At 43.2% G+C, this 25695-nt stretch overlaps 1 protein-coding gene across 1 annotated transcript in view; it reads right to left on the bottom strand.

Moving 5' to 3' along the window:
- Positions 1-25695, bottom strand: part of DNER (delta/notch like EGF repeat containing) — a 300110-nt gene that overhangs the window by 34312 nt on the left and 240103 nt on the right. Inside the window, exon 9 of the mRNA XM_032400554.1 lies at positions 1922-2044. Within this exon, the coding sequence (XP_032256445.1) occupies positions 1922-2044 (123 nt within the window). The remainder of the gene's footprint in view (positions 1-1921; positions 2045-25695) is intronic.

Genomic DNA, 25695 nt, shown 5'->3' with positions numbered 1-25695 from the left:
TGGAGGCCTCCCACTTTGGGAGGCTCAGGGCTCTCCAGGAATGAATAGAGACCATTTTCTCTCAGCCATACAGAAAATAAAGGAGCAGCTCAGCCCAACTGTGCAGTTATATTAGAGGGCAGCCAGTCTCCATGAGATCTGTAGCTACCCCACCCCCCAGCTCATTAGGTCACATGGAGCACATTCACAGCATATATTTCCTCTTTGTAAACTGAGGGTCCTTGGAGCTCTGCTAGCCATTGATTCGGTTCTCCCCTAACCTTGTGGTGTGCAAAGGCTCCCAACACCTGCATCCTCTCCTTGAGAATCCAAATCCCCTGATATGTTGGGATATCCTCCAGAATCACTTTCCTTCTTGGGTCATCCCTCACAGAGAGTCAGTAAGTGATGGAGGCAAGTCCCAGAAAGATAGAAGGGACAGAATTTTGAGTATATATAGAAGGATCAACATATGTATCTGTGGCTCATGGTGTGTAATTGTATTTGTTACTGCTTAGTCACGAGAGCATGAGCAATGCCTCAAAGATAGGAAAACTGTATCATCAACTGAAGAATTTGGAATTTTTAATTTTCGAAGCACATCCACTACTAATTTTGTCATTGAAGAATTTCAAAATGTTGGTAAACATCACTGTCCTTGCTTTATACAGACAAAATAAAGACTGGTCAGCTTAAGAGTTTACTCCCAGCTCAGCAGGAAGCCTGTGGCACGACTAGGCTGAGCTACTTAGGTCTCCTGACTCACTGCTCCTTTATTCTTCTTTCCAGAATCGACCAGACTCCCTATTTCTCAATACTCTGAAAACCCTGGAATGAAATCCACGTGAATGAAGCCAGAACATCTGCCCTTGCGGAAATGGTGGACTTTGGCTCTAAATGGGCATCACACTGGGAGAGAAGGAGCAGATCTCCTGAACATAAAGCAAACACTTGGCCCAGCCTCATCCCTTCCAGCCAGAGAGACCAGATCAAGTTCATCCATGTGGCCTACACACCCTGAAGGCCCACCAAAAAGACCACTAAATAATGGTGGGTCCATCCAATGAGAAGGAACAGCAGCTGCAAGGCCAGGTTACCAGGCAGATGGATGGTATCAAGTAAGCAGTGCTGGGAGCCAGAGGTTAAATGAAATGGCTATAAATAGAGCCCACAGAGGCATTACAAAAATCTAAACCCAGCCCTGAAGTTGTGGCTTAGAGAAATGTGCACGGCAGCTGATAAACACGATTTCCTGGCGTGGTGCCGTCCAAGGGTATCTGGGCTTAGAATGGAGCCACACCATTGAGCCCACTGGGGAGGCAGAAGAAAGGGCATTAGGGACATGCTGGCTGGGCTTCTGAGGGACACCACTGCCACCTCACAGGGTTATTGGGAGGACTGTGTGAGTTCATGCACACGAGGGCTTAGAACAAGGTCTGCAGGTTATAAACACTCTGTAGATGTCGGCTGTTTTTCCAGAGTGACTTTGACACGCATCCACTCAAACGAGCTAACATTTCCCTTGCAACTGACTCATTTAATGAGAATTAACTTTTTTCCAACATGTGAGATTCCACCTGCGTCCTCCACCGACAGCACAGCATCCTGTCTCTGCCCAGCGAGCCCCACAGCCCTGTGCTTCGATCTATGTCTGACGGGGCACTTAGGCTCACTTCTCACCATTGGCTTTGTACACATTCAACAGAGAAAAGAGTGAGGATACGGGAAGAAGGAAAGGGCAGGAGAGAGATTTTTCAGTTTATCAAGAGGAAACCCCAGGCTTGCTAATTGCTCTCTTCGGTCCCAGAAATCATCCCATCTCCAGCATTTGGGTTTTACCCTGAATAATGTAATGCTCCAATTAGAGGTTTATGCATTTGAGTTGAGAAATCCATGACGTCATTTAGGCCACTCGGGCATAAGAAGGCCAAGCGGTGCTCACCTTTGTATTCCGCCAGGCACACGCACTCATAGCCATTAACGAGGTCCCTGCAGGTGGCAGCGTTCAGGCAAGGGGCAGAGAGGCACTCGTTATATTCCTCCTCACAGTAGAGGCCGTGGTAACCTGAAGGGCAGAGAAAAAGGCCTGTGGTCAAATGGGTTCCATTTAAATCCACGCTGCACCAGCTTACAAGAAAGGTGGTGGGGTCGGCATGGGAAGCACGGGACAGAAAGATGGGATTTCAGGAGTTGGGTCCCCTGGGGTATAATTGAAATGTGGCTTTCTGGGAAGGCTAGGAAGAGTGTGTTCTCATCACCCTTTTTCAGGATCCCAAGTATAAAAGGAATGATCCCATTTACCCACCAGAAGGTCTCATTACTACATTACTAGTGACCTGGAGACCGGGGTCACAGAGTACATTGGCTGTGGCCACAGGAGACAGGGATGATCACAGCGGGGCTGACAGCATGGAAGGAACAGCTCCTTTCAAAGATGTGGACCACTCCTCCAATCAGAAACCCATATCTAGCAACTAAAGAGAATTTTATTAAAAGAGAAAGGGATCCATGTATTTCCTTTGCTCTTCAGGTCAAGAAGAAAGTCAGCTAAAAAGGCCTCACTGAAATTCCTGATAAAATGTGGGGTAATTATTTTTAATTTAAAATTGTGATTTGCTTGGGGCATCTGGGTGGCTCAGTTGGTTGAGCACCTGATTTCAGCTCAGGTCATGATCTCAGGGTCCTAGGATCGAGCCCCGCATTGGGCTCCGTGCTCCGCGGGGAATCTGCTTGTCCCTCTCTCTCTGCTCACTCTCTCAAATAAATAAAATCTTTAAAAAAAAATAAAAGAACTATTATCTCAATTATAATATTTTAAATTGTACTTTAAAATTCTAGTTGTTAAAAATAAAATAAGAGCAATGAAGAAAAAGAAACCAACAGTTTCCCAATAAAGATGGCTTTTACTCTGTTTGCAACACAGGTGTTTATTCTAAAGGACAAGAAGACAACATTCTTTGAGATTCACTCATGAATGTTATACTGTTTTTAACTTTCAAAAACATGCATCAGTGCCAATTTGCAGTGAAACCGAGCCATTTTTTTTTCTGGCCCTGTCCAAACAATGAGAAACACGTGAGTGCTTTCAAAAATCACCCTGCCTGTGTTGGTTCTGAATTCAGATAAGCAGAAAAAATAAACCCTTGCTCAAATGAGAACTAGAACTACTAGTTTGTTTTTTTTTTTTCCCCCAGCTTTCCAACTCATAGCCAACCCTCAAACTCAGAAAGTTCCATTAGGACATGCTAATGTGTTGAACTGTTTTGTTTCTCGTGCCTATCACAAAAGTAGGTTAAGCTCCTATCTGCAGTATTAACGGAGTACTTTTTTCAAGTTTATTGCCATTTCAGTTGTTTCTGAACTGCTTTCCAAAATGAGGCAGTGATAATAGCCCCTCTGAGGAGACCTTGACCTACCTGAGACAAACAGGCCATGGTTTTCAATTCTTCCATCTTACCCTACTTTTTGTAATTTTAGGGAAGTATTTTCTATTTCCCTTCATCAGTATTTTGATCATCTAGATCAGAGTTTCTCAACTGACAGCAATTTTGCCCCCAGAATTTGGCAATGTTTGGAGACACTTTTGGTTGTCACAACTAGGGTGGAGGGGAAGGAGCCTGCCGCTGGTATCTAGCATCAGGATGCTACTGAACATCCTGGGAGGCACGGGACAGCCCTCCATGACCGCTCCCCCCCAAAAAAAGATCCAGCTAAAATGCTAACAGAGTCAGATGGAGAACCCTGCTCTAGATTAAGGATCAGCAAACTCTGGCTCACAGGCCAAATCCATCCCAGTCTGGTTTTGTAAATAAAGTTTTATTGAGACACAGTCACACTCATCCATTCATGTATTGTCTATGGCTGTGTTCCCACTACAACGGCAGCCTGAGTAGTTGCAACAGAGACCATAGGGCCTGCGAAGCCCAAAATCCTTACTAGCTGGCCTCTTAGAGAACAAGTTTGCTGACTCCTGATCTGGGTTCAACAGAAAATCTTTCTTTTTATGAGTTTTGGACATTAACTCTTTATCAAATAGATGGCTTGCAAGCATTTTCTGCCATTCCAGAGTTGGCTTTTATTAAGCAATTTATTGCTTCCTCTGCTGTGTTGTTTTTTAGTTTTAGCCCCATTTGTCTATCTTTGCTTTTGTTGCCTGTGCTTTTGTTGTCATACCCAAGAAATCACTGCCAAGATCAATATTATGAAGGTTTTCCCCTATGTCTTCTTCTAGGAGTGTTACAGTTTCAGGTCTAACATTTAAGTCTTTAATCCATTTTGAGTTGCTTTTTGTGGAAGGTGTAAGAGAATACAAATAGCCAAGAGGTACACAAGAAGATGCTCAACACCACCAATCAGCAGGGAAATGCAAATCAAAACCACAATGAGATATCACATCACACCTGTTAGAACAGACATTATAAACACACACACACACACACACACACACACACACAGAAAACAGTAAGTTTTGGCAAGGACATGGAGAAATTGGAACTCTTGTACACTGCTGGTGGAAATGTGAAATGGCACAACCGCTATGGAAAACAATACAGAGAATCCCCCCAAAATTAAAAATAGAACTATCATATGAATTATAATCCCATTTGTAGGATTTATCCAAAATAATGGAAAACAGGATCTCGAAGAGATATTTGCATTCCCATATTCATTGCAGCATTATTCACAATAGCCAAGAAGTAGAATCAACCAAAATGTCAATCAACGATGAATGGATAAAGAAAATGCAGTTTATACATACGATGGAATATTATTCAGCCCTTAAAAAAGGAAAGAAATCTTGTCATATGCTATAACATGGATGAACCTTGAGACTATAAGCTAAGTGAAATAAGCCAGTCACAGAAGGACAAATATTTCATGATTCCAGTTATATGAGGCATCTGAAGTAGTGAAACTCACAGAAGCAGAGTAGAATGGTGGTTGTCAGGGGCTGGGGGGGGAGGGCAAAATGGGTAGTTGCTGTCAATGGTTATAGAGTTCCAGTTTTGCAAAATGAAAATGTTCTAGAGATCTGCTGTATGACAATGTGCATATCATTAATAAAACTGTTCTGTACCCTTAAAAATTTGTTAATAGGGTAGATTTCATGTTATGTGATTTTTCTCACAATTAAAAAATTTTTTTTCATATAATATATTACCTACATAACGAGTTCATTGTCTTTCGGCTTCTCAGTGTGGAGCAACAATCGCAAGGAGCATCTTTCCAATTGTATTTGCTCTCCTAACAGATCTTTTAAAAATCAGTTGGAAGAACAACAGATAACCCTACAAGCATCTTTGACCTCGCAATTGGGGTGTTATTTACATGGACAAAAATCAAAAGCAAATTTCATGAAATCATTTGTAATTGTTTTCATTCTTTACAAACTGTATCATTCTCTTCTTCCACTAGTAACATGAAAAGCAAATGAGGAAGTTATTTTACAGAGATAATTAAGCTGGTGATGTTTTTCTTCCTTGGGGGAAAAGAAAAAGATAAAGGTTTCATATTCTGAAACTGTTTCTTCAGGGATGGTAACATTTCAACATCTTTATGGAAATGTCAAGGCAATCCTTACACTGGGTGCCAAAGAACCTAAATTGGACTGTTTGAATAAAAAGGCATTCCTTCCAAAAGAGAAGGCTTCTGTGAAAATGAGGCTGCCACCCCCTGCTAGTAATTAATTCGGGCAAACAAATTAGCTCAGGGCAGTATGCCCAGGATCTAGGAAAATTAGGCTAGTCCAAAGAACTTTTTTAAATAAAACAAAAGATCAGAAGGGTGAGATCAGAGTGGCCCTTTCCAGGGCACCGATCTTCATCACCACCACTCCCATCTTTGCATGACTTGCTCCTGAATATTCGACTCCAATATTCCTTAAATTGACAGAACACAGTGATCAACTGGACGTGAGGAGTGAGAGTGGTCAAGATGGCTGCCATGTTTAGGCTGAATGAGGGGATGATGTTGCCATTAACACGACCAAAGGAATATCAGGTTTTTGAGAAAGCTGACCAGTTGGATTTTGTTTAACTTAGGGCTCACTTAGGGAGGTCCAGGTGGCAGCTGGAAAAATAGACTTAAATAGTGTAGAAACAGCATCTTGGGAGTTTGTGGCCTTGAAGTGGTGCTGAAGTTTCATCAAAGAAATACTTTGGAGAGGAAAAAAGAAGGGATCGAGGTCAGATCTACATGGATGGGCAGGTGGAGAAGGAGAAACCAGATCAGGACACTGGAGAGGGATAAGGCAAAGGAGAGGAGGAAAGGCCAAGGAGAGCAATGTCATGGGAGCCAGGGGAGGGAAGGAAATCAAGGAGGGCTGCTCAAAGGCTCTAAAGACTGAAAAATGACAGCTGGATTAGAAGATTAGAAAGTCACTGGAGGGGCGCCTGGGTGACTCAGTCAGTTAAGCGTCTGCCTTTGGCTCAGGTCATGATCTCAGGGTCCTGGGATCGAGCTCTGAAACAGGCTCCGCACTCAGTGGAGAGTCTGCTTGTCCCTCTGCCCCTCCCCTGCTTGGGCTCTCTCTCTCTCAAATAAGTAAATAAAATCTTTACTAAAAAAATCATAACTCTCAATGGGAGGAAAACTGCCCTTCAGAGGTTGTTTTGAAAGTTGGGGGGAGGGGAGGAATTGCTTATCACACTGATTGGGGGATTCGACTGGAATTTAGTGGGTAGAGGCCAGAGATACTAACCATCGTGTAATGTCTGGGGTACCCCTGCACAACCAAGGATGCCCTAGCATCTCTCATGACTTCTGTCTGTCCCACCAGAAATTCATGGAGGTGAAAACCCTGTTCGTAACCTTTCCGGACTAGAACCTAATAGCTTTACATGTACATTTGCATTTATAGTTTTTAAGATATGCTGAGTTTTCCTGGAATGTAACTACTGGGTAAATCAAGAGAAGATTGTACCGCGAGTTGTTCACCACTTGGGAAAATCACTTCACAAGAGCACTAGCTCTTGAAGAGCTTAAATCACCAACAAAGCACACCGGTATCAGTAAACTAAACAAAACAAGGCAGAAATCCCTGCTTCAGATAATTTTCTGACAACACTAGCTAAAGCTTCTCCCACCAGTTACTCATCATAACACTTAGCTGATTTCATGGCAACACTTATAACTGTCTGAAACCATATTTCAGCTTCTATTCTTGATTATTATTTCTCTTCCTCCACCAGAATATTAGCTTGAGGCTATGATTGCAGGGTTCACAGCTGTACCCACTGTCTCTGGCACAGAAAAGATGCTCAAAATAGCTGTTGAATCAGCACCCAAAGTGCCATGGATTAAGCCAACGCACATCTAAGATGCGCCTACAATGTGCCAGGAGCTTCCAGGTTCTGTGGATACAAAGCTAAACAGCAGGTCTCTACCTGCAAGAAGCTTACAATCTAATAGCACGTTAGTGCCATCTGCTTTATATCAGCCCCTTCACGTGTGCTAACTGGTTTAATCCTCATGACAACCCAGAATGATGGGCATGACTAGTCCCAATGTGTAGGTGAGGAATTAAGAGTCAGAGATAAAGAAACTTGCCCAAGGACACACAATCAACCCTGTGTTCTTCCTAGTTTCCCAAGAAGGTCCCCAGAATGCATTACCTAGTGTACCAGTCTGCTAGGGCCACCAAAACCAAACACCACAGCCTGGGGGCATTGAATGACAGAAATTTATTTTCTCACAGTTCTGGAAGCTGGAAATCCTAAATCAAGTTGTCAGCAAGTTTGGTTTCTCTCCTTGGCTTGTGGATGGCCACCTTCTCCCTGTGTCTTCTTTCCATGTGGCCTTGTCTCTGTAGGCACATCTCCCTGGTGTCTCAGACAGTTATGGAAAAACCAGTTATATTGGTTTATAGCCCCATCCTTAGGACCTCATTGAACCTTAATTACCTCTTTGAAGGCACTATCTCTAAATACAGCTGCACGGGGGGGAGGGGGGGCGCAGTTAGGACTTCAACATACGAATTTGGGAGAGACAAAATTCAGTCTATAACACCCAAAATCAGGGTTTCTCAACCACGACGGTCCTGACATTTTGGATCGATCATTCTTCATGGTTGGGAGCTGTCCGGTACATTGTAGGATGTTGAGCAGAATCCCTGGCCTCTACCCACTAGATTCCAGCAACCCACCTCTCCCCAGTTGTGACAACTCAAAGGTCTCCAGACATTGCCATATGGCCCCTGGAGAACATAAACCCCCTTTAAGAACCAACATCCTAGATCCTTTTTATAACAGGAAAACAACTTGAGAAGATTTGAGAATGTGTAGGTTTGAATTTTTCATTGTGAAGAGAGTAAATTCATTGAGAAAAAGGATTTTGGGGGCAGAACTGAGGGGTCCATCTGTGACTATGGGTTTAATATAATACCGGCCCCTGGGTGACTTCCTCCAGCCGTGAGAGAATATGGACACTTAGTTCATCTGGGGCTACCCAGATTCAAATACCAAATGAAGAATAAAGAGACAAGAGAAGAGTAGGAGGTATAGGCTTCCAGTTATGGACCGAATAAGTCACAGGGATGAGAGGTACAGCACAGGGAATATAGTCAGTGGTACTGTCATAGGGTTATATGGTGACCAATGATAGCTATAATTGTGGTGAGCACAGCATAACGTATAGACTTGTCAAATCACTATGTTGTACCCCTGAAATTAATGTAACATTGCATGTCAACTACATTTCAATAAAAATAAATAAGTAAACAGAGAGATAGATTAGATAGAAAGGTAGGTAAGTAGGTAGGTAGATAGATGATAGATAGATAGATAGATAGATAGATAGATAGATAGATAGATACATAGATAGATACATAGATAGATACATAGATAGATACATAGATAGATAGATAGGGAAAAGAGAGGAGAGAAGCCCCACCTGGTGATTTTTCGAGCTACTGAGAACCCCGTTGAATGTTCTGCCATTAGGTTGGAACTCCTCTGTGTCCTCCTGTGAAGACCAAGGTCCTATACTATTGACTGACTTAGCAAAGGCACAGTGAGCCAGGATTCTACTCCCCAGGGTCTGACCTGTTCTAGAATACCACAGCCACCTCCAGGTTTTATTCTGTCCATTGAAAGGCAAGGCTTTCTGCTGCCTTTTCTTTTTATGCTCTCTCAACATTGTCCCAAGACAACATCACTTAAATATTCATCCTAACAGAAGAGAGGCTCTGGCCCCACACTGTGTCTACTCAACAGCTCTTTTCTCCCCTTGCCCATCACAGCTCACTCTGAAAAATCCCAAACTGGGGGCTCCAGTTGTAACCAGATGGCATCCACACTCTGTGTAACAAATTGGGGCAACTCCCCCATGGGTACCACCCCTGCTGAGCTACCTGTGCTCCCCACTACCTCAGAAAAAGCAAAGAGCTCCTCCAAAAACCAATGGTGATGTGTTCAGAACACCAGGGAGGCCACACTGCTCACTGCCCCCAGCGAAGGCCAAATTCAAGGTGAGAGCGAATTTGAAGTGTCTGAGGTTTTGTTTGTTTTTTTTTTGTTTTGTTTCACTTTAAGGTCAGACTGAAGTGAGTGGGGGAGAAGGGGAGTGGTTCCTTTAAGGGCATGTTGCAACTCAGAGGATGTTTCCTCTCATTTCACATTGAATGATAAAATGTGGAAGCCCAAGATCCCCTGATTCAAGTCTAGACCACTTCCTGAGAGTCAAATCTTCCAAACATTCTCTCATGGTAGTTAAAAATGTGGGCAAAAAGGAAAACAATCCTATTACATTAATGTGATCGTCTGTGAGCTTTCAAATTCTCAGTAAACTCCCTGATGGCCAGAGAGCCCCTTCAGCAGCACGGAGTGATGGGCAATGCAATCATTTCACTGTGCTGAGAGCTTGGTTGCAGGGAGAGCGTGTGCCTGTGAGCTTGTGTGCGCACGCAGGCATGTGCACTGTATCACTCGCTCTGCTGATACGATCACAATAGGAATCTTTTTAAGAACAGGAAAAAATACAGGTATGAATCCCTGCTCACATTAATCTCATCGGGTGTTCCAATGTTCTGTTCTAAACAGACGTGCTGACGTTCACATCTGTGCAGACTTCCATGGAGGAATTGCATTCCTGTCTCACACACACACACACACACACACACACACACACACACACACACGGAAAACGTCCGTAAATGGGAGGAAGCTGTGTAAGGAGACGGAGCCTCACTGGCGTGTGGAACCCAGTGGCTGCTGGTACTGCTTCTTTCTCTATTCCCTAATTTCTCATCCTTTCAGTGATGGAGGCACCTGAGCCAGGGAGGAAAGAGATGCGAAAAGACCCAAATCAATCAATGTTTCCACGGCTGTGGTTCTTATAAACATTAAATTGGAAGGACCATACGTAGAGGCTGAATTAAAGTTTTAGACTCTCCAGCCTCCCTGTTATTTATACGCTGCTGAGCCATCTACAGATTTGCACGTCCCTCCCTCGGCTTCCGAGGAAGATGGATAATGGAGAGCCGGCTGTAAATCATATCCTAACGGTTCATGCAACGAGTTTGTCTTCCCATCCCTGCAGGCTGCTGGTGCCTCTCCCAGTCATTTGGTGAAGGCTGACCATGTTCCGGGTCTCCTGTTTGCCTCTTCGATTGATTCATTCTTTAATGCAACCTACAGCTATTAAGTGCCTCCCATGTGCTAGGCACGGTGTGAAAATAGATGTAATACCTCTACTAGGGGCATTTAAAGGAGACAGGCACTGAACAATCATCCAAATAAATGTGAAACCATAACTGGCTGAGTGTGAGCCAGGGGGGGATCTGGAGTGCCAGGGGGAAGGAGAAGCGGGGGAACTGGTCATAGCCGAGCTCCAGAGAGGCTGCCCCGAGGAAGGGACAGTGAGCTGAGAGGTGGGTCGTGTGTAGGTAGCAACACACAGTGGGGGGCGTGCTGGGAAGTTCAAGGCAGGAGAGGCAGGGTGTGCAGAAGTCCCACAGTGGGGGGGGGCCAGCCTGCTACAGCTCCTTCCAGATACAGGCTGAGGTCTACAGAAGAGCAGAGGGCAGAGAATAAAGAGGTGGGCAGCCACCAGACCAGGTGATACCTTCAACGGAGTGGGGGACAGGGCGTGAAAACTCAGGTGCGCCTCTCAGAAAGATCACTCTGTCGGCAAATGGGGGCAAGACCCGTAAGAATCCATGTGGAGAAATCAGTGAAGAGGTATGGCAATCATCCCAGGGAAAACACGGCTGGGATGAGGGTGGAGGGTGGTGGCAGGGCCAGCTAGAGAGGAAATGTCAAGAGCCATTTAAAAAGGAAAACAGCAACACTCGTAAGAAATGGGATGTGGAGGGTGAGAAAGGACGAGGACGAAGGTGAGTCCCAGCCTCCTGGCTTGTCTTAGCCAGAGATGCTGCTGACATTTACTGAACCCCCTTCCAGGGGCCAGTTTCTGTTCTAGGCACTTTCCAATACAACAGAATCTCATTCACATGGTGGGGCTGGAGCAGGGGATTGGGATGGAAAGCCGGTAAAACCACTTTCTAGAAGTAGATCTTAATCAAACAAAGGGAATTAACAGTTTCTCCCAGGGAAACGGAAGCAATATGAAGAAAAAACATCAGCTCATTTTAACGATCATCAGCGGAATTCTGACCATACTGACCAGGACTGAGGTAGGTACTGGAGAGGATCTATTTATTGCATGGTAGCTAAAAAGGAAAGGTTTGGGGTCAGAAGATGCAAGAAGCTGGGGGAGGGAGGAAGCAGAGAGAGAGGGAGAGCAGAAAGAGAAGGAGGAGTGGGGGAAGAAGAGAGAGTGGAAGAGGGAGGAAGACAGGGACCCAGAATATCAAGGGGTAGACAGGGGAAAAGAGACACAGAGAAAGAACACCTTAAAAGACAGAGAGAAAGAGAAACCGGTGGAGACGCGATGGTTGTGGGTCCCCCGTGGAACCACGCCGCCACCTGCTGTAATCACCGGTGGACCTACCGTGGGCGCTGCTTTCAAGAGTCACCGAGACAGTGGGGCGCTGGCGGGGGGAGTGATTTGAACATTTGAGTGAAGAGAGTCTCGCCTCTCAAGTTATCTTTTATTCTAATAAAATGGATTTGACACCACTTTCCTTCCACGAACGTCTTTTTGCAACCCAGTGTTAAGTGCTTACAGGTGGGGAGCTCGGGGCCATCCGGGTGTCACTGGCTCAATTGCTTTCTCGTGACATCTTCCATCCAGGTAACTCGGGCGCCTGTGGCAACAGAAGCCACTCAGTCGTTATAAAAGGAGGGCCCCCGCCCCACCCGCAGGAGGACGCGCACTAGACATTTCACCTGAAGTGGCAGCACCATCCAGCACCGTGCCCGGCATATAATACCTACTGAATACCTAACAACAGTGGCATGTGTCCCCCGGGTCTGCTGACCACCGTGCAAACCGGATTTTAAAAGACAACGAAGGTACTAGAATTCTGAAAGAGGTGCCCGCCTCGAATATACCACAAAGGTACTAAAGCACCACAACCCCAAAGGGCACCTGCGTCCTGAGCAAAGCCCACTTCCTGGAAAAACACAAACGGTACCAGCTCTGCAATTCCACAACTCATAGAGCCCAGATTTCCCAGTCAGATGCTCAAATACCTGGATTTTTCTAATATGAAACAGAGTCTGTTTATATTTGGCTTTTTAAAAACCTACCCCTTCGCCTTCCCTCAGCCTCAACCCCTGAGACTCTCCTCTGCGCTGGAGCTGGCTTCCTGCCAGGCAGTAACACCTTGACCTTCAGCTCAAACTTTGACCCCAAATTCTGTATTTTCTCTTTAACAACGGGTCCGTTCTCTTCTCCCTTCCTTAGTACACAGGTTGGTGAATATAGAAGACACTCAGTCACAGTGAGTGAACTGAATTTACTAGGAGGATGGAATCACAGTGCAAAATAACCTTTGCATAAATAATTGCAGCAAGAGTTCTTTTCTTTGCAAATGTCTGATTTGGACAAATAATAAAAATGCCTGGGAGTAGGTCTCCCGAAATTGACAGTTTTTGTCAGGCAGAGAAATCAAAGGATTCTTTTTTATATTTATATTTTAAGTGTGCATATTCAAATTTTCTAATTTCCCACACTGAAAATATGTTACTTGTGTAACACAAAAAGAAAAATATCACAGATGCTTTTATAGGTATTTTACTTGTATTGTCACAACTCCAAATCATGTTGCTGATTACCAAGGGAAATAATACCCGTGCTCTGTGTCTACAGTTGTTTGGACCAAAGGATAACTGGTAACATTAAGAAAAGGCTGACTTTATTAAGGGTGATTTTTAGGTGGAGGGGTGTATGGAGGGAAAAGATCCAGTGTTATTAGAAGAGAAGACTTTTTAAGACACGAGGAACAACCATCACAATAAGGTGCACTGCCAATAAATAAAACTCTTTTTTAAAGGAGCATTGCATCTTTTAACAAGTAAAAAAAGAAAACCTTTGGAGAAGTTAAAAATTCTGAAACATCTCTAGGTTTATTAATAGAGTGTAAATCATTAATTCACACACGAAGGAAAAAAATGCCTTAAATATACGGTAGAAAAGCAAACCACCACTGTCCTCTGAGTTCCATCCTTACAAATAGTTAGCATCCTCCTCCAAACACACATTTAAGGACAAATGAAAGAATATATTGTAGATGACACAGGTGGATCGTGACGATGCTCAAGAACTCAACAGTGAGCCTGCCTAGATAGCAGCAACTGCAAACCGCTTAAACATGTCCATCATCATCCTGGGGATTTTTCTATGTTGTCTAAGTGTTTCTAGAAGTCTTCTCTTGGATTTGCCTTCGGAACTAGATCACAAACTAGTCACATGAAAAAATCAACCTCTTCGTAATTTTTTAGCTTTGTCTTTATGTATGTCTTTTTTTTCATGATGCTTTTGGCCACTAGAGGGTGGATTCTACCTATGATCTATACCAGCTGAAAGAAGAAGGAAAAAACGTTACTCGGGAGTTTAACAAAGGAGGAGCAACATAAAGAAATGTTTTACAAAAGGGAAATGCATGCACAAGGGGATGCAAATATGTAAAGAAGAAATATCATTTCCTTTACTAATAAAGCTTAACATCCATATATTTCTTTGCAGCTTACAAACTCGCCAGTATGTCCTCTAAACATATGGTAGCTACAGTTAAAATTAGCCTTTATAAAGTAGCCTGTTTTTCTTACTAACATCCTATAGAAAGTAATTTTTTAAATACAAATTCTTCTGACACTATGATTAAAGCACTAAGATCCAAGATTAAATGTAATGACAAGATAATATTTTACAACTTTGTTTTTAAAGATCATTGTGGTGCGTGTTTCCTTATAAACAACAAATAAAATGGTTTTTTTCTGTTTTTTTGGTTTGGGGTTTTTTTTTAAAGATTTTATTTATTTAGAGAGAGAGCACAAGCGAGAGAGAGAGAACACCAGTGGGGGAGGCAGAGGGAGAGGGAGAAGCACACTCTCCACTGAGCAGGGAGCCCAACACGGGGCTCGATCCCAGGACCCCGGGATCAAGACCTGAGCCAAAGGCAGATGCTTAACCGACTGGGCCACCCAGGCACCCCATAAATAAAATGTTTTAATGAAATATTCCTATGACCTCATCTGACTAGCACTAGTTTATAAATACACGTAAAAGTGGTGCGGTTTATTCTTGAGATGAGGAGAATGATGAAGAGATTTGGAAAAGAAAAGGTAGGCTCAAAGCTCGCACATTCTAGAGGTTGTTCAGTATGGAATGCACCCAGGCTGACACAGGACCCCGCACGGGCAATAGGGAAGTGTTGGGGAGAAATCAAAGATTAGGGTTCTCTGACAGCACTTTGGAGAGAAAATAAATCTTAGATGATTATTTTCATGCAAGTATGTTAATGAACAAAGAAGAATTTCTAAAGGTGAAAGTATAGGAAAGTTTTTTAAATGTTTCATTCCTTTTAATTTATTTCACAAATTGCTTAAATTTGATTTTAATTTACTTACTCAATTATCACCGAATATTCTTTGGAGGTGTTTGCCCTCGAAAGGGCTTGTGTCTGTTCATCACACTATACCAGTGGTTCTTGCCGTGCGGTCCTAAGATCAACAGCATCAGCATCACCTGGAAACTCATTGGAAAATGCAAGTTCTCAGGCCCCAACCAAGACCTACTGACTCAGAAACTCTGTGGGTGGAGCCCAGAACTCTGATTTCATAAGCCCTTTGTGTGATTCTAATGCACAGTGAAGTCTGAGAGCCACTGAGCTTTACAAAGCTCACACCTCGCACAACTTGTGATTCTCAGAAGGGCAGGAAGTGGTAGGAGTTATCTATGACAGGTGCCAGATAAGACACCGTAATATTTTTTAATATCTGTGGCTTCCCCTCATCGTATCAAAAAACCCACCACAAAGCATATAGTCAGAACATGTACCAGTCACAGGCATATAAATAAACCAACAGTGAAATGTGGTCAGATGACCTACCAACCATAGACGCGTAGACTAAATGAAACTACACTCCTCTCTGATTTGCTCAAGGGAAGAAAACAATGCAAAAGAATCCCAAACTGACAGCAAATGCCAAATTTGGGGTGGGGGGAGGCTAAAATGAGGGAAGGTAATAAGGGTACAGAAGTGGGCATTTATTTCTCCCTGTAGGACTTGGAGTCATACATACCTAATCAGAATGTGGAGAAACAAGTCTAAATTTAGATTATTGAGTGCAGTTTTTCCCCGTATCTCTGATCTAGCTTCCTAAACCCATAGAAAGAACATTTCGGATAAGAGAATACCATCAGAAAATGGTAGACAGAGCTCATAGAAACAGAGGGTAGAAGGGTGGTTTCCTGGGGCTAAGATGTGGGTCAAAGGGTACAAACTTCCAGTTACAAGATTAACAAGTTCTGGGGATCTAATGTACAGCATGGTGATTAATTAATAATACTGTATTACATACTTGAAAATTGCTAAGAAAGTTGATCTAGAATGTTCTTACCACAAAAAAGAACTGGTAATTCAGTGACGTGATGATGTAAACTATGCTATGGTGGTAATCGCTTTGCAATATATAAGTGTATCAAATAAACACATTGTACATCCTAAATTTACACAACATTGTATGTCAATTATATTTCAATAAGTCTGGGGAAAATTTTTTTGGTTAAAAAGAAAAGCAAAAATGGCAGACAATCTACAATAATTTTTACAACCAAAACTTGAGAAACATGATCTGACAAAGTTATGCTGTTTCCGATGATAAAAGGGGGTCTCATGGATACATAGTTTAGTACCAAAGTAGATGTGTGATGGAAAACAAAACACTGTGATCAAGACTATTCCAGAAAATTCTGGTGCATGGAATCCACAATGCAGATGTAGATTTTTTTCCAGGTATATTTACGTTCCCTCTCCTATCACTGAGGACATTCAAAGGCACAATACAAAGCAATCCTCTAGCCTCCCCTTTAGTCACTGTCATTCTCAAGTAAATATGCTGAATCCTTAAGACTGTTAAACACCAAGGAAATTTCTCATAGTCATTCATAAACATTTTTAGAAGCACACACTTCCCACTTGGCCACCATACACTCATAAGGGCTGAAGCTGACTCTTACAGTTATGATTTCAGCTGAAGAACTTCATGGAGATACCTCTTCATGGTTTTGATTTGCATTTCCCTGATGATCAGTGATGTTGAGCATCTTTCCATGTGTCTGTTGGCCATCTGCATGTCTTCTTTGAAAAAATGTCTATTCATGTCTTCTGTCCATTTTTTAATTGGATTATTCATTTTGGGGTGTTGAGTTTTCTAAGTTCTTTATACATTTTGGATACTAATCCTTTATCAGATATGTCATTTGCTAATATCTTCTCCCTTCCAATAGGTTACTTTCTAGTTTTATTGATTGTTTCTTTCACTGTGCAGAAGCTTTTTATTTTGATAAAGTCCCAATAGCTTATTTTTGCTTTTGTTTCCCTTGCCTCTGGAGACATAGTTAGGAAGATATTGCTATGGCCGATGTCGAAGAGGTTACTGCCTGTGTTCTTTTCTAGGATTTTTATGGTTTCATGTCTCACATTAAGGTCTTTAATCCATTTTGAATTTATCTTTGTGCATGGTGTAAGAAAGTGGTCCAGCTTCATTCTTTTGTATGTTTTCCCAGCACCATTTTTTGAAGAGACTGCCTTTTTCCCTTTGCATATTCTTTTATTACAGTGAGATACCACCTCACACCAGTCAGAATGGCTAAAATTAACAAGTCAGGAAACGACAGATGTTGGCGAGGATGCAGAGAAAGGGGAACCCTCCTACACTGTTGGTGGGAATGCAAACTGGTGCAGCCACTCTGGAAAAGAATATGGAAGGTCCTCAAAATTTAAAAATAGAACTACTGTACGATCCAGCAATTGCACTACTAAGTATTTACCCAAAGAATGCAAAAATACTAACTCAAAGGGATACATGCACCCTGATGTTGATAGCATTACCTATACTAGCCAAATTATGGCAACAGCCCAAGTGTCCATCAACTGATGAATGGACAAAGAAGATGTGGTGTATATATACAATGGAACATTATTCAGCCATAAAAAGAATGAAATCTTGCCATTTGCAATGACATGGATCTAGCTAGAGAGTATTATGCTAAGCAAAATATGTCAGTCAGAGAAAGACTAATACCATATGATTTCACTCGTATGTGGAATTTAAGAAACAGAAAAAGGAGCAAAGAGAAAAAAGAGAGAGAAAAGCAAACCAAGAAACAGACTCTTAACTATAGAGAACAAACTGAGAGTTACCAATGGGGAGGTGGGGGGTGGGATGGGTTAAATAGGTGATGGGGATTAAGGAGGACACTTGCTGTGATGAGCACCAGGTGATGTGTGGAAGTGTTGAATCACTACATTGTACACCTAAAACTAATATTACACTCTATGTTAACTAACTGGAATTTAAATTAAAACTTCTAAAAAATATGTAATGGCTACAGTTTTATATATTATCCCTTGCACTTTCTCACATTAGAAATTCAAAATGAGAAACAGACACACATAAAATAGTTATTAATTAAGGGGGGAAAAAAGAACTTTGTGGAGAAAAGGACCCACCAGAACCGTACCTTGAGGCAACTGGATTATAAATTCCTAAATGCAAATGAACTGGAATCAGAACTCAATTATTTGAGTCAATCCTGAGTTCTGTTCCTATTGCCTCTACTAAGTGATCATTAAGATGCCTAAATATAGGGCACTTATTCATTTAAGAGGTTACAAAGCAGTGAAAAATCAAAAGTATAGATCCTAGTAGAGTATGAATATAAATAATCAAAAGTAGAAAATAAAATTTCCTTGACATAAAGCAAAGACCAGGCTCCATCTATAGACTCGTGAAGAAATTCTGAAGTAAGGAAAGCAATTGTCTTGCAGACACTCCTTATCCCTCGGGTAGGCAAGTTCACTGGGACCTCAAACCATCGTAACTGCACGCTGCATTTATTTTTCAACTATCCTCCTCAAATCTGCTCTTATAAATATATTAAAGTCATTCACATTCCTCACATATGTAGGTTTAAGATTATGGTAGATTACAAAAAAAAAAATGGCCACAAATTCTCTGTAGCTCCTCCCACTGGGAGAGTCTATGGACTTGACCTATGATATGTCCCTGCCAGTGAGACATTAGCAAACATAACAGAAGAAGAAACTTTAAAGAATGTTTGTGCATTGGGCCTGTCCTCTCTTGCTGCTTTTGGAACCCAGCTGCCATGTTGAACAAGCCCAGACTGGTCTGCTGGATGATGAGCAACATGTCGCCCAGAGGCCCCCATCATTCCAGCCAAGGGCCAGACACGTGCGTGAGCACTGATTGCCATATGCCCCAGATGCCTTCGATGCCATTCCTTTTCATCTGGCTCTGGGAATGTCCCTGAAATGTTCTTTCCTCTTCACAGTTGGCTTTTGTTTTTTCGTTCTTTGCCGGGAGAGAGCTCGGGTGTCCTACTCCTTCCCACAGGAGTGGCTTGGGGACAGTGGTCTGTTGTCACTGTCCATAGTGGAGGCACAGCTAGGCCCCAGAACCCCAGGGTTGGGGCCCCTGTGACAATGTGCTGTTGTAGGGGACGGTCTGAGATATAGGGCGACCGATGGCAGCCTGCATCCCGAGTCCCAAATAGACAACCCCAAAGGAGACGAGACTTGCTTGCATGTTCTACTTTTTTTTTTCCTGGCCTTTTAGCTTCACTGTGCTTTTAAATTCTTTATTGATTTGGATTTGTCTAAAAACCTGTGGACAATGCCCTGTGTTTGTTCCATTGGTTTTCTATCACCGTCATTAATTTTCAATTTAAGGGCACATGATGGAAGTTGCTGCATATGTTGAGTGCTTTTATAAAATTGCTTCCATTTTAATGAAGATTCTGAGCCCCTAGGTGTGCCTGCAGCACAGTGATGACCTCTTTTTTTATTCCAGCACACTGTCAACTCAAAGCACTTACTGATTTTGTGGAGCAGCGTGTCCTCTCCCGTGTCATCAGCTGCCTCCTTATGCAATACCACAGTGCGCCATCTAAAATCCCATATGGCTTTAGAGGGGTTGCCTGGAGAGACCGTTAGCTGTTTGGACTGAAGTCTTAATGATATGTTGATGGTGATCCAGATCATGTTTCATTTTTTTCAATACCAGATGTTTGTTTTTTTTTTTTTTTTTTTTTTAAATTTTATTTTTTTTTTTGACAGAGAGAGACATAGTGAGAGCAGGAACACAAGCAGGGGGAGTAGGAGAGGGAGAAGCAGGCTTCCCGCGGAGCAGGGAGCCCGATGTGGGACTCGATCCCAGGACGCTGGGATCGTGACCTGAGCCGAAGGCAGACGCTTAACGACTGAGCCACCCAGGCGCCCAATACCAGATGGTTTCTGATGCTACAGATCAGAGCGAATGTCCAAGGTTTAATTCATTAGTAAAAGTATGTCTTTCGATGGGATAAGCCCAACTGAAAGGAAGTGTGGACTAATGAATGTGTACTGCCTTGTGGTCTGGACTTTCAGATTCCAGTGGTAAGAAAAAAGGTCATATTGCTTCTAGGCATTGGGGCCCCCAGGAGTGAGAAGCACCACCCCTCAAGAGAGAGACCACCTCAGCTGAAGGGTGACACATCTGTCACGTGGCCGTGTCTGTATTTCTCATCTGAGTCACAGGAGAGCAGCTTATTTAAACAGGTGTAAGCAGCACGCACCGGTGAGATGCGGTCCTAAGTTTCGGTCCCAGGTAGCCCCCAGCAACAATTTTGAAGGAGCTGAATCTGCGGTGTAATAAAAGTGGAAGGGGCCCCCCTCCCCACGAGCAGCTCAATCTCTTTGCAAGTCAGAACTGCGTTTCTCTGTGCTGGGAAGGAAGGAACTATGGGTCAGGAGCCACTCGCTGGACCACAACCAAGGCCGCTTTTCAAGCCGCATCCCAGGAGCTGTGCTGAGACAAGAGGAGTCTAGAAGCTTCTTCTCATGATGGGCTCAAACATACGTGAGTGCCCAGGTTCACACGTAACTGGGGTTGGGGGGACACAAGTAGGCTTCTGCTGAGAGTCTACCTGTTGGTCAAGAACTTCAGTGCTAGGCAAACCCAGTTAAATTTGGGGCTCTGTCACCGCCGCCTCCTACTGTTATACTCTCACTGCCTCAACTTCTTCATCCTTGAATTAAAAAATAGGAATCCTACGACCTGGAGTTAAGTAAGAGAGAACTTTGTCAAGTGACTGGCACGGAGTCCGGATGTAGGCAGTTCTCATAGATGCGAGCTACTTAGGCAAAGCTGCCCGGATGAAGAGCAGTACCTGGATACGTACCTGGATACATACAAGGTCCTGATGAACCCCAGTTTAATGTGTTCTTCTGAGGTAGCTATTAAGACAACTACTGCTTAGGAAATCTGGTTAAAATATTTCATTTTTCAGTCTTTTACTTATCACTAGTGAGTCAAAGCCACAGTTTGAACCCATTTCCTGTTTACTCTGAAATAACAGAGGCTCTGGATCCCAAATGCCCAGGGTTCAATCCTGGCTTCATCCTTAACTAGCTCTGTAGTCTTGGGCTCAGAAATGGCAACAACCATGGTGTTCCTACTTAAGGACTGTGGGGATCTGAGGAGCCATTGCACTTAAAGAGATCTGCCCAGCACCAGGCACTTAAATATTTATCCCTGAAGCCACCAAGAGCCCAGGCAGCAAGCAATCACTTAATCCTGTAAGAAGGTGGACCCGTACCCACTACGGCCATGAAGACGGATCCCACCTCCACTCCAACTCTAGCCTTGAACCTCATATGAAAAGAATCGGGGCACAGATTTAATCATTCCTCACCGATCTTCCCCAGGGAAAAGCATAGGGGACATCTGCAAACTGCTTCGTGTTTTATAGATTTCAAAGCGCAAGACCATATGCATCATCTCATCTGAGCTTTATGGTTTATCCCCATTTCGTAGAAGAGGAAACTGAGGCTGCCAGAGGCCAACCGCACAGCTGCTCAGTGACAAAGCTGAGACTTGAGTTGGGCTCTGCTCAACTCTCAGCCAGGCCCCTTTCCCTCACAGCTGGGAAGAGAGGCAAGGATGCTGACTTTCAGTTCTCAATTCCAGATGCCCAGACTCTCAGCAAAGCTGAAAAACACTAGCAATCGGATCGTAATTAAGTCCCCACCACAAAACAAAATAAGAGTCAATGGCTTAGTTGTAAAAGAGTTTCAACTATGTCCCCATCCGACCTTCACGGCCATGAACTTCATGAGAAGTTCCTGCAATTATGTGATGGCAGCATCTCACATAGAGCCGTCCTCAGAAATGCACAGCGTAGTGAAGCAAGCTATTATCAGCTGCCATCCCCGGCCTGCATTCCAGGTAAGGGGATGTCAAATGCTTTCTGCTGTCCTCACAGACGATTGTAAAACCTACAGTGAGCAGGTAAACTTCATTCCTTTTCAACAATAGTTCAGCCACGAATGAGCTCTCAACCACTTGAATTTTAAGCGGAGCAGTGGGAGGAGAAGGAACAGAAATCCTCTATAATTAAAGGCCGGTTCATCAACACTTTCATACATACGGATTAGCCGTTTAAAGTGAGGTTAAAAAGCAGCCTTGTGAATAGATTTTTAACGTCAAGACTCTCATAAAAACTCCATATGCTCCACCAGCAAGTGCCCTTCACTCATTACTGGTGTCCTTTCTTCCCTTCTATCAACCCCTCGGGTCACCAGCCTAAAGAAGGCAAATATCACTAATTCTCCCCGAATGTCCCCCAAATTAGAATAAAAACAAAATGGTGATGAAGTATGGCCGTGGCAGCGGCTGTGGACACCACTGGGGCAGATTCCTCAGCGTCCCGTGGTGTGGGAGGCTTAAGGCTTCTTCAGCACTCTCCTATTTCTCTGAGTTTCCCAAGTTAAAGCTGGAGAGGTACCTTCGGCTCCATTCTGACCCTCATTCCCTGCATTCAGCTGACAACTCTGACGATTCCACCTGTCGATTAGATTTTAGGTCCAACCTTTCATTCCCACTGCCACAGGTTCAAGCCCTCACTTCCACCTGCCTGAGCTTCCTGACTCCTCTGCTGTCTTACCTTCTCTTCTTGACTGTAATTCCATCGATCTGTAATATCTAATTCTGCCAGAATCATCTTTCTTCCCCATTCTTCCTAGAATCACTCATTCTCCCTAGAAATCTCCCAATTCTATCAGAACAATCTTTCTAAAACACATATCAGGGGGCGCCTGGGTGGCTCAGTCGTTAAGCATCTGCCTTAGGCTCAGGTCATGATCCCAGGGTCCTGGGATTGAGCCCCACATCGGGCTCCCTGCTTGGCGGGAAGCCTGCTTCTCCCTCTCCAACTCCCTCTGCTTGTGTTCCCCCTCTCTCTGTGTCTCTCTCTGTCAAATAAATAAATAACATCTTTAAAAAAATAAATAAAACACAGATCAGTTCCCATACCGTGCAAAATGTCCCCAAGTCTTCATTTTGCAAACTCAGCATCTAGAGTCTCCCCAGTGTGCCCCAGTGAGCATTTCAGCCTTACCACTCACTACAGCACCCAGGGCAACTTATTCTGCAGCCAGCTGCATCTACGGTTCTCTGAACCTCCCTTCTCCTCCCCCTCCCACCCTCACCCAGGACTTTTGTTCCATAGTGTCCTTCCCCCGTGTATAAATCCACAATATTTCCCTGTCCAACTCGCTGGAAATTCTGACTGGACTGTTGTTAATACAAAACTTCAATTGATTGAACTTTCAATATTTTGAGCATTTCAATCAGTTAAGTCCAGTCAATGCTCTCCAACTAAAGGCTACCAGGGATACACCTAGAGTTGAACAAGTTGGGTTTATCACACACTGCAGCAAGGGAGAACACACATCATGGGAACCGGGAGGTGTCTCTGTAAAAGGGGGTTAGATGCTACTTACAGGATTTGAACTCCAGCTGGATGATCTGGGGAGGATTCACTCTAGAGTGGGGGGTCAGAAAGCAGGAGCAGCTCTATGCTTGAGTATCTCAATAAATCTTATCTATAGCAAGGGCAAGCTAGCTCAAGGTCAAAGCTGTAACTGCTAAAGAAGCAGCCGGCCCTCAATTTATTTGTGAGGGAAGAGGAAGTGTGGTATTGTGTTGGTTGCATGGTGACCTTGGTTTTGTCTGTACTTAGAATTATGAAATGGTCTTGTTTGTCTCACTATCATGGCCTAGGAGTGACCATGCCTGGTGTCAGTTTCTGTGGGATTGTTTATGTCCCCGTGTCCAATAGGAGACACAATGGCCCAGCTGTGAGCACCAGGCCAGCTCCTAACACCTCCAAGGCCTACCTATAATTGTCCAACAAGCCCCCATATATCAGTGTTCTTACTGTCATCATGATGTCAATGTAGAGACTTAAATTTTTTTCTTAGGTAAGTACAGATTACAAAGACTTACTACAGCTGTTAGCTAGGTAGACAAGACTCTATTTGGGATCCCCATGGTGAGGACAGATATCATATTTTGCAATATAAAAAAATAAGGGCATGGTAATAGAGTTGGGATGTGGGAAAAGACAATATATTGTATACAATCTATAATTCTTAGGGATACTGCGCTATGTAGATCAAGAACCCCTTAGAGCTTGTTAAACATAAGAATTGTCTCCATCTTAGTGAACCTAGTAAAGAAAGTTTTCTGGTTCATAAAAGATGAAAGCTGTCCACTGTACATATCCAAGAATCTAAATGCAATTAAGCATTCATTAGCAAGCTAAATGTCTTCATATCTTGTAGGTGTACTTTTTTCTTTATGGCTGTTGAATTGCTACTGAAATCCAAAGCAGTAAGTTTTATCTTAGATTGTGTTTCCAGAAGACATTATCAGAGTGCTGATATTGCCAAGTCTGAGTTTAAAGGAAGCAATGACAGCTACCTTTCCGGCCTCAGAGACCAGAGGTGCAGCCCGCACGTAGGGCATATATAAAAAGTATCTGAAATTCCTATAGCTTCCTTTAAAAAGGTGTTCTTCGGAAAAGGCTAAACTTTCTTTCTTTTATAGCCTGGATGATCTAAATGAGTTACAGACCCTGTGGTGGAGAAGAATCAGCAGAGACACATGATTGGCAACTTGCCCCAGGTCTCATTGGTGACAACCAATGAGCATCTAAGGTTATTCACAAAGACAAAACCTGATATTTGTATAGCCACGTAAAAATCCTCTGATGCCTTATATTTTAAATCCTTTAAATAGTAACTTAAGGCACATTCTATAATGGTGTGGTTAATTCAGTTCAACAAACAAGGTCAGAGTAATGATTCAATTGCGTTAGGCATGGGCCAAGACCAGTGAACTCAGGCAAACCATCTCCAACCAGGGATTCCTTCCAGTATTGGTCATCACCCAAATGGCACCTGCAGATGCTACTATTGTACTGAGAGCGCATGAAACACCATGGCTTCCACCTGCAAGCATGCCCCCTCCACCCCCAGCAAGTTCCTCGCACCTTGGCACTCCACCCTACAGTGCTTACAAGGCTCCAAATTCTCACTTTCTCTGGTCTTGGGGAGATTTCAATTTGCCTTTTTTTTTTTTGGAGTATTTGTGGCCTATCACTTAACACTGTCACTGAAAGATAGTATTTCAGTGATTACTCAGTGCTGACATTTTATTATTTAATATTAAAATCCCATCAGAAACCCCTAGCCTGATAAGCTAAAAATGAGGTTTGAAAATAAAGCACCTGGCAAATCTGATTTGCAGTCATCCAAATGGCATTTTGTCAGATGGGAACTAATTATCAACCTGACATGATTTCAATCTGCTGTCATTTTATGAAATGGGATTGGTTTGCTCTCTGTAAAGATGATCGGGCTTGGCGCTCTTCAGCTAGACACCCAATTTCACCTATTCTTGTGAGATTCTTCTATTATGCAAACTAGTGGTAAAGCAATTACATGCTCCAAAAGATTAAGACTAAAAATTTCATATTCAGAGAATTGTCATTTTCACCTCTTAAAATGTAAATTCTTCCCAGATGTTAAGACACCTTTTTTATTGCACACAATGTCACCTAATGATCTGAGAAAGCAACCCCTCTGAAAGCAATTTTATCTCCCAAATTCGATGAGAGAACTCTGACAGAACTCCAAGGCTCTGTCCGGGGGAGAGACCACCTAATAAATGTGTGTGTAGATTATGTCCTAGTCAAGGAAGGAAGGAAGGAAGGAGAAAGAAAAAGAAAGAAGGAAAGAAAGAA

Source organism: Phoca vitulina, unplaced genomic scaffold (assembly GCF_004348235.1).
Source record: "Phoca vitulina isolate PV1807 unplaced genomic scaffold, GSC_HSeal_1.0 scaffold1, whole genome shotgun sequence".
Classification (NCBI taxonomy): Eukaryota; Metazoa; Chordata; class Mammalia; order Carnivora; family Phocidae; genus Phoca; species Phoca vitulina.
The sequence above is the reverse complement of the archived record's forward strand: the minus strand, read 5'-3'. Positions and strand labels throughout refer to the sequence as shown.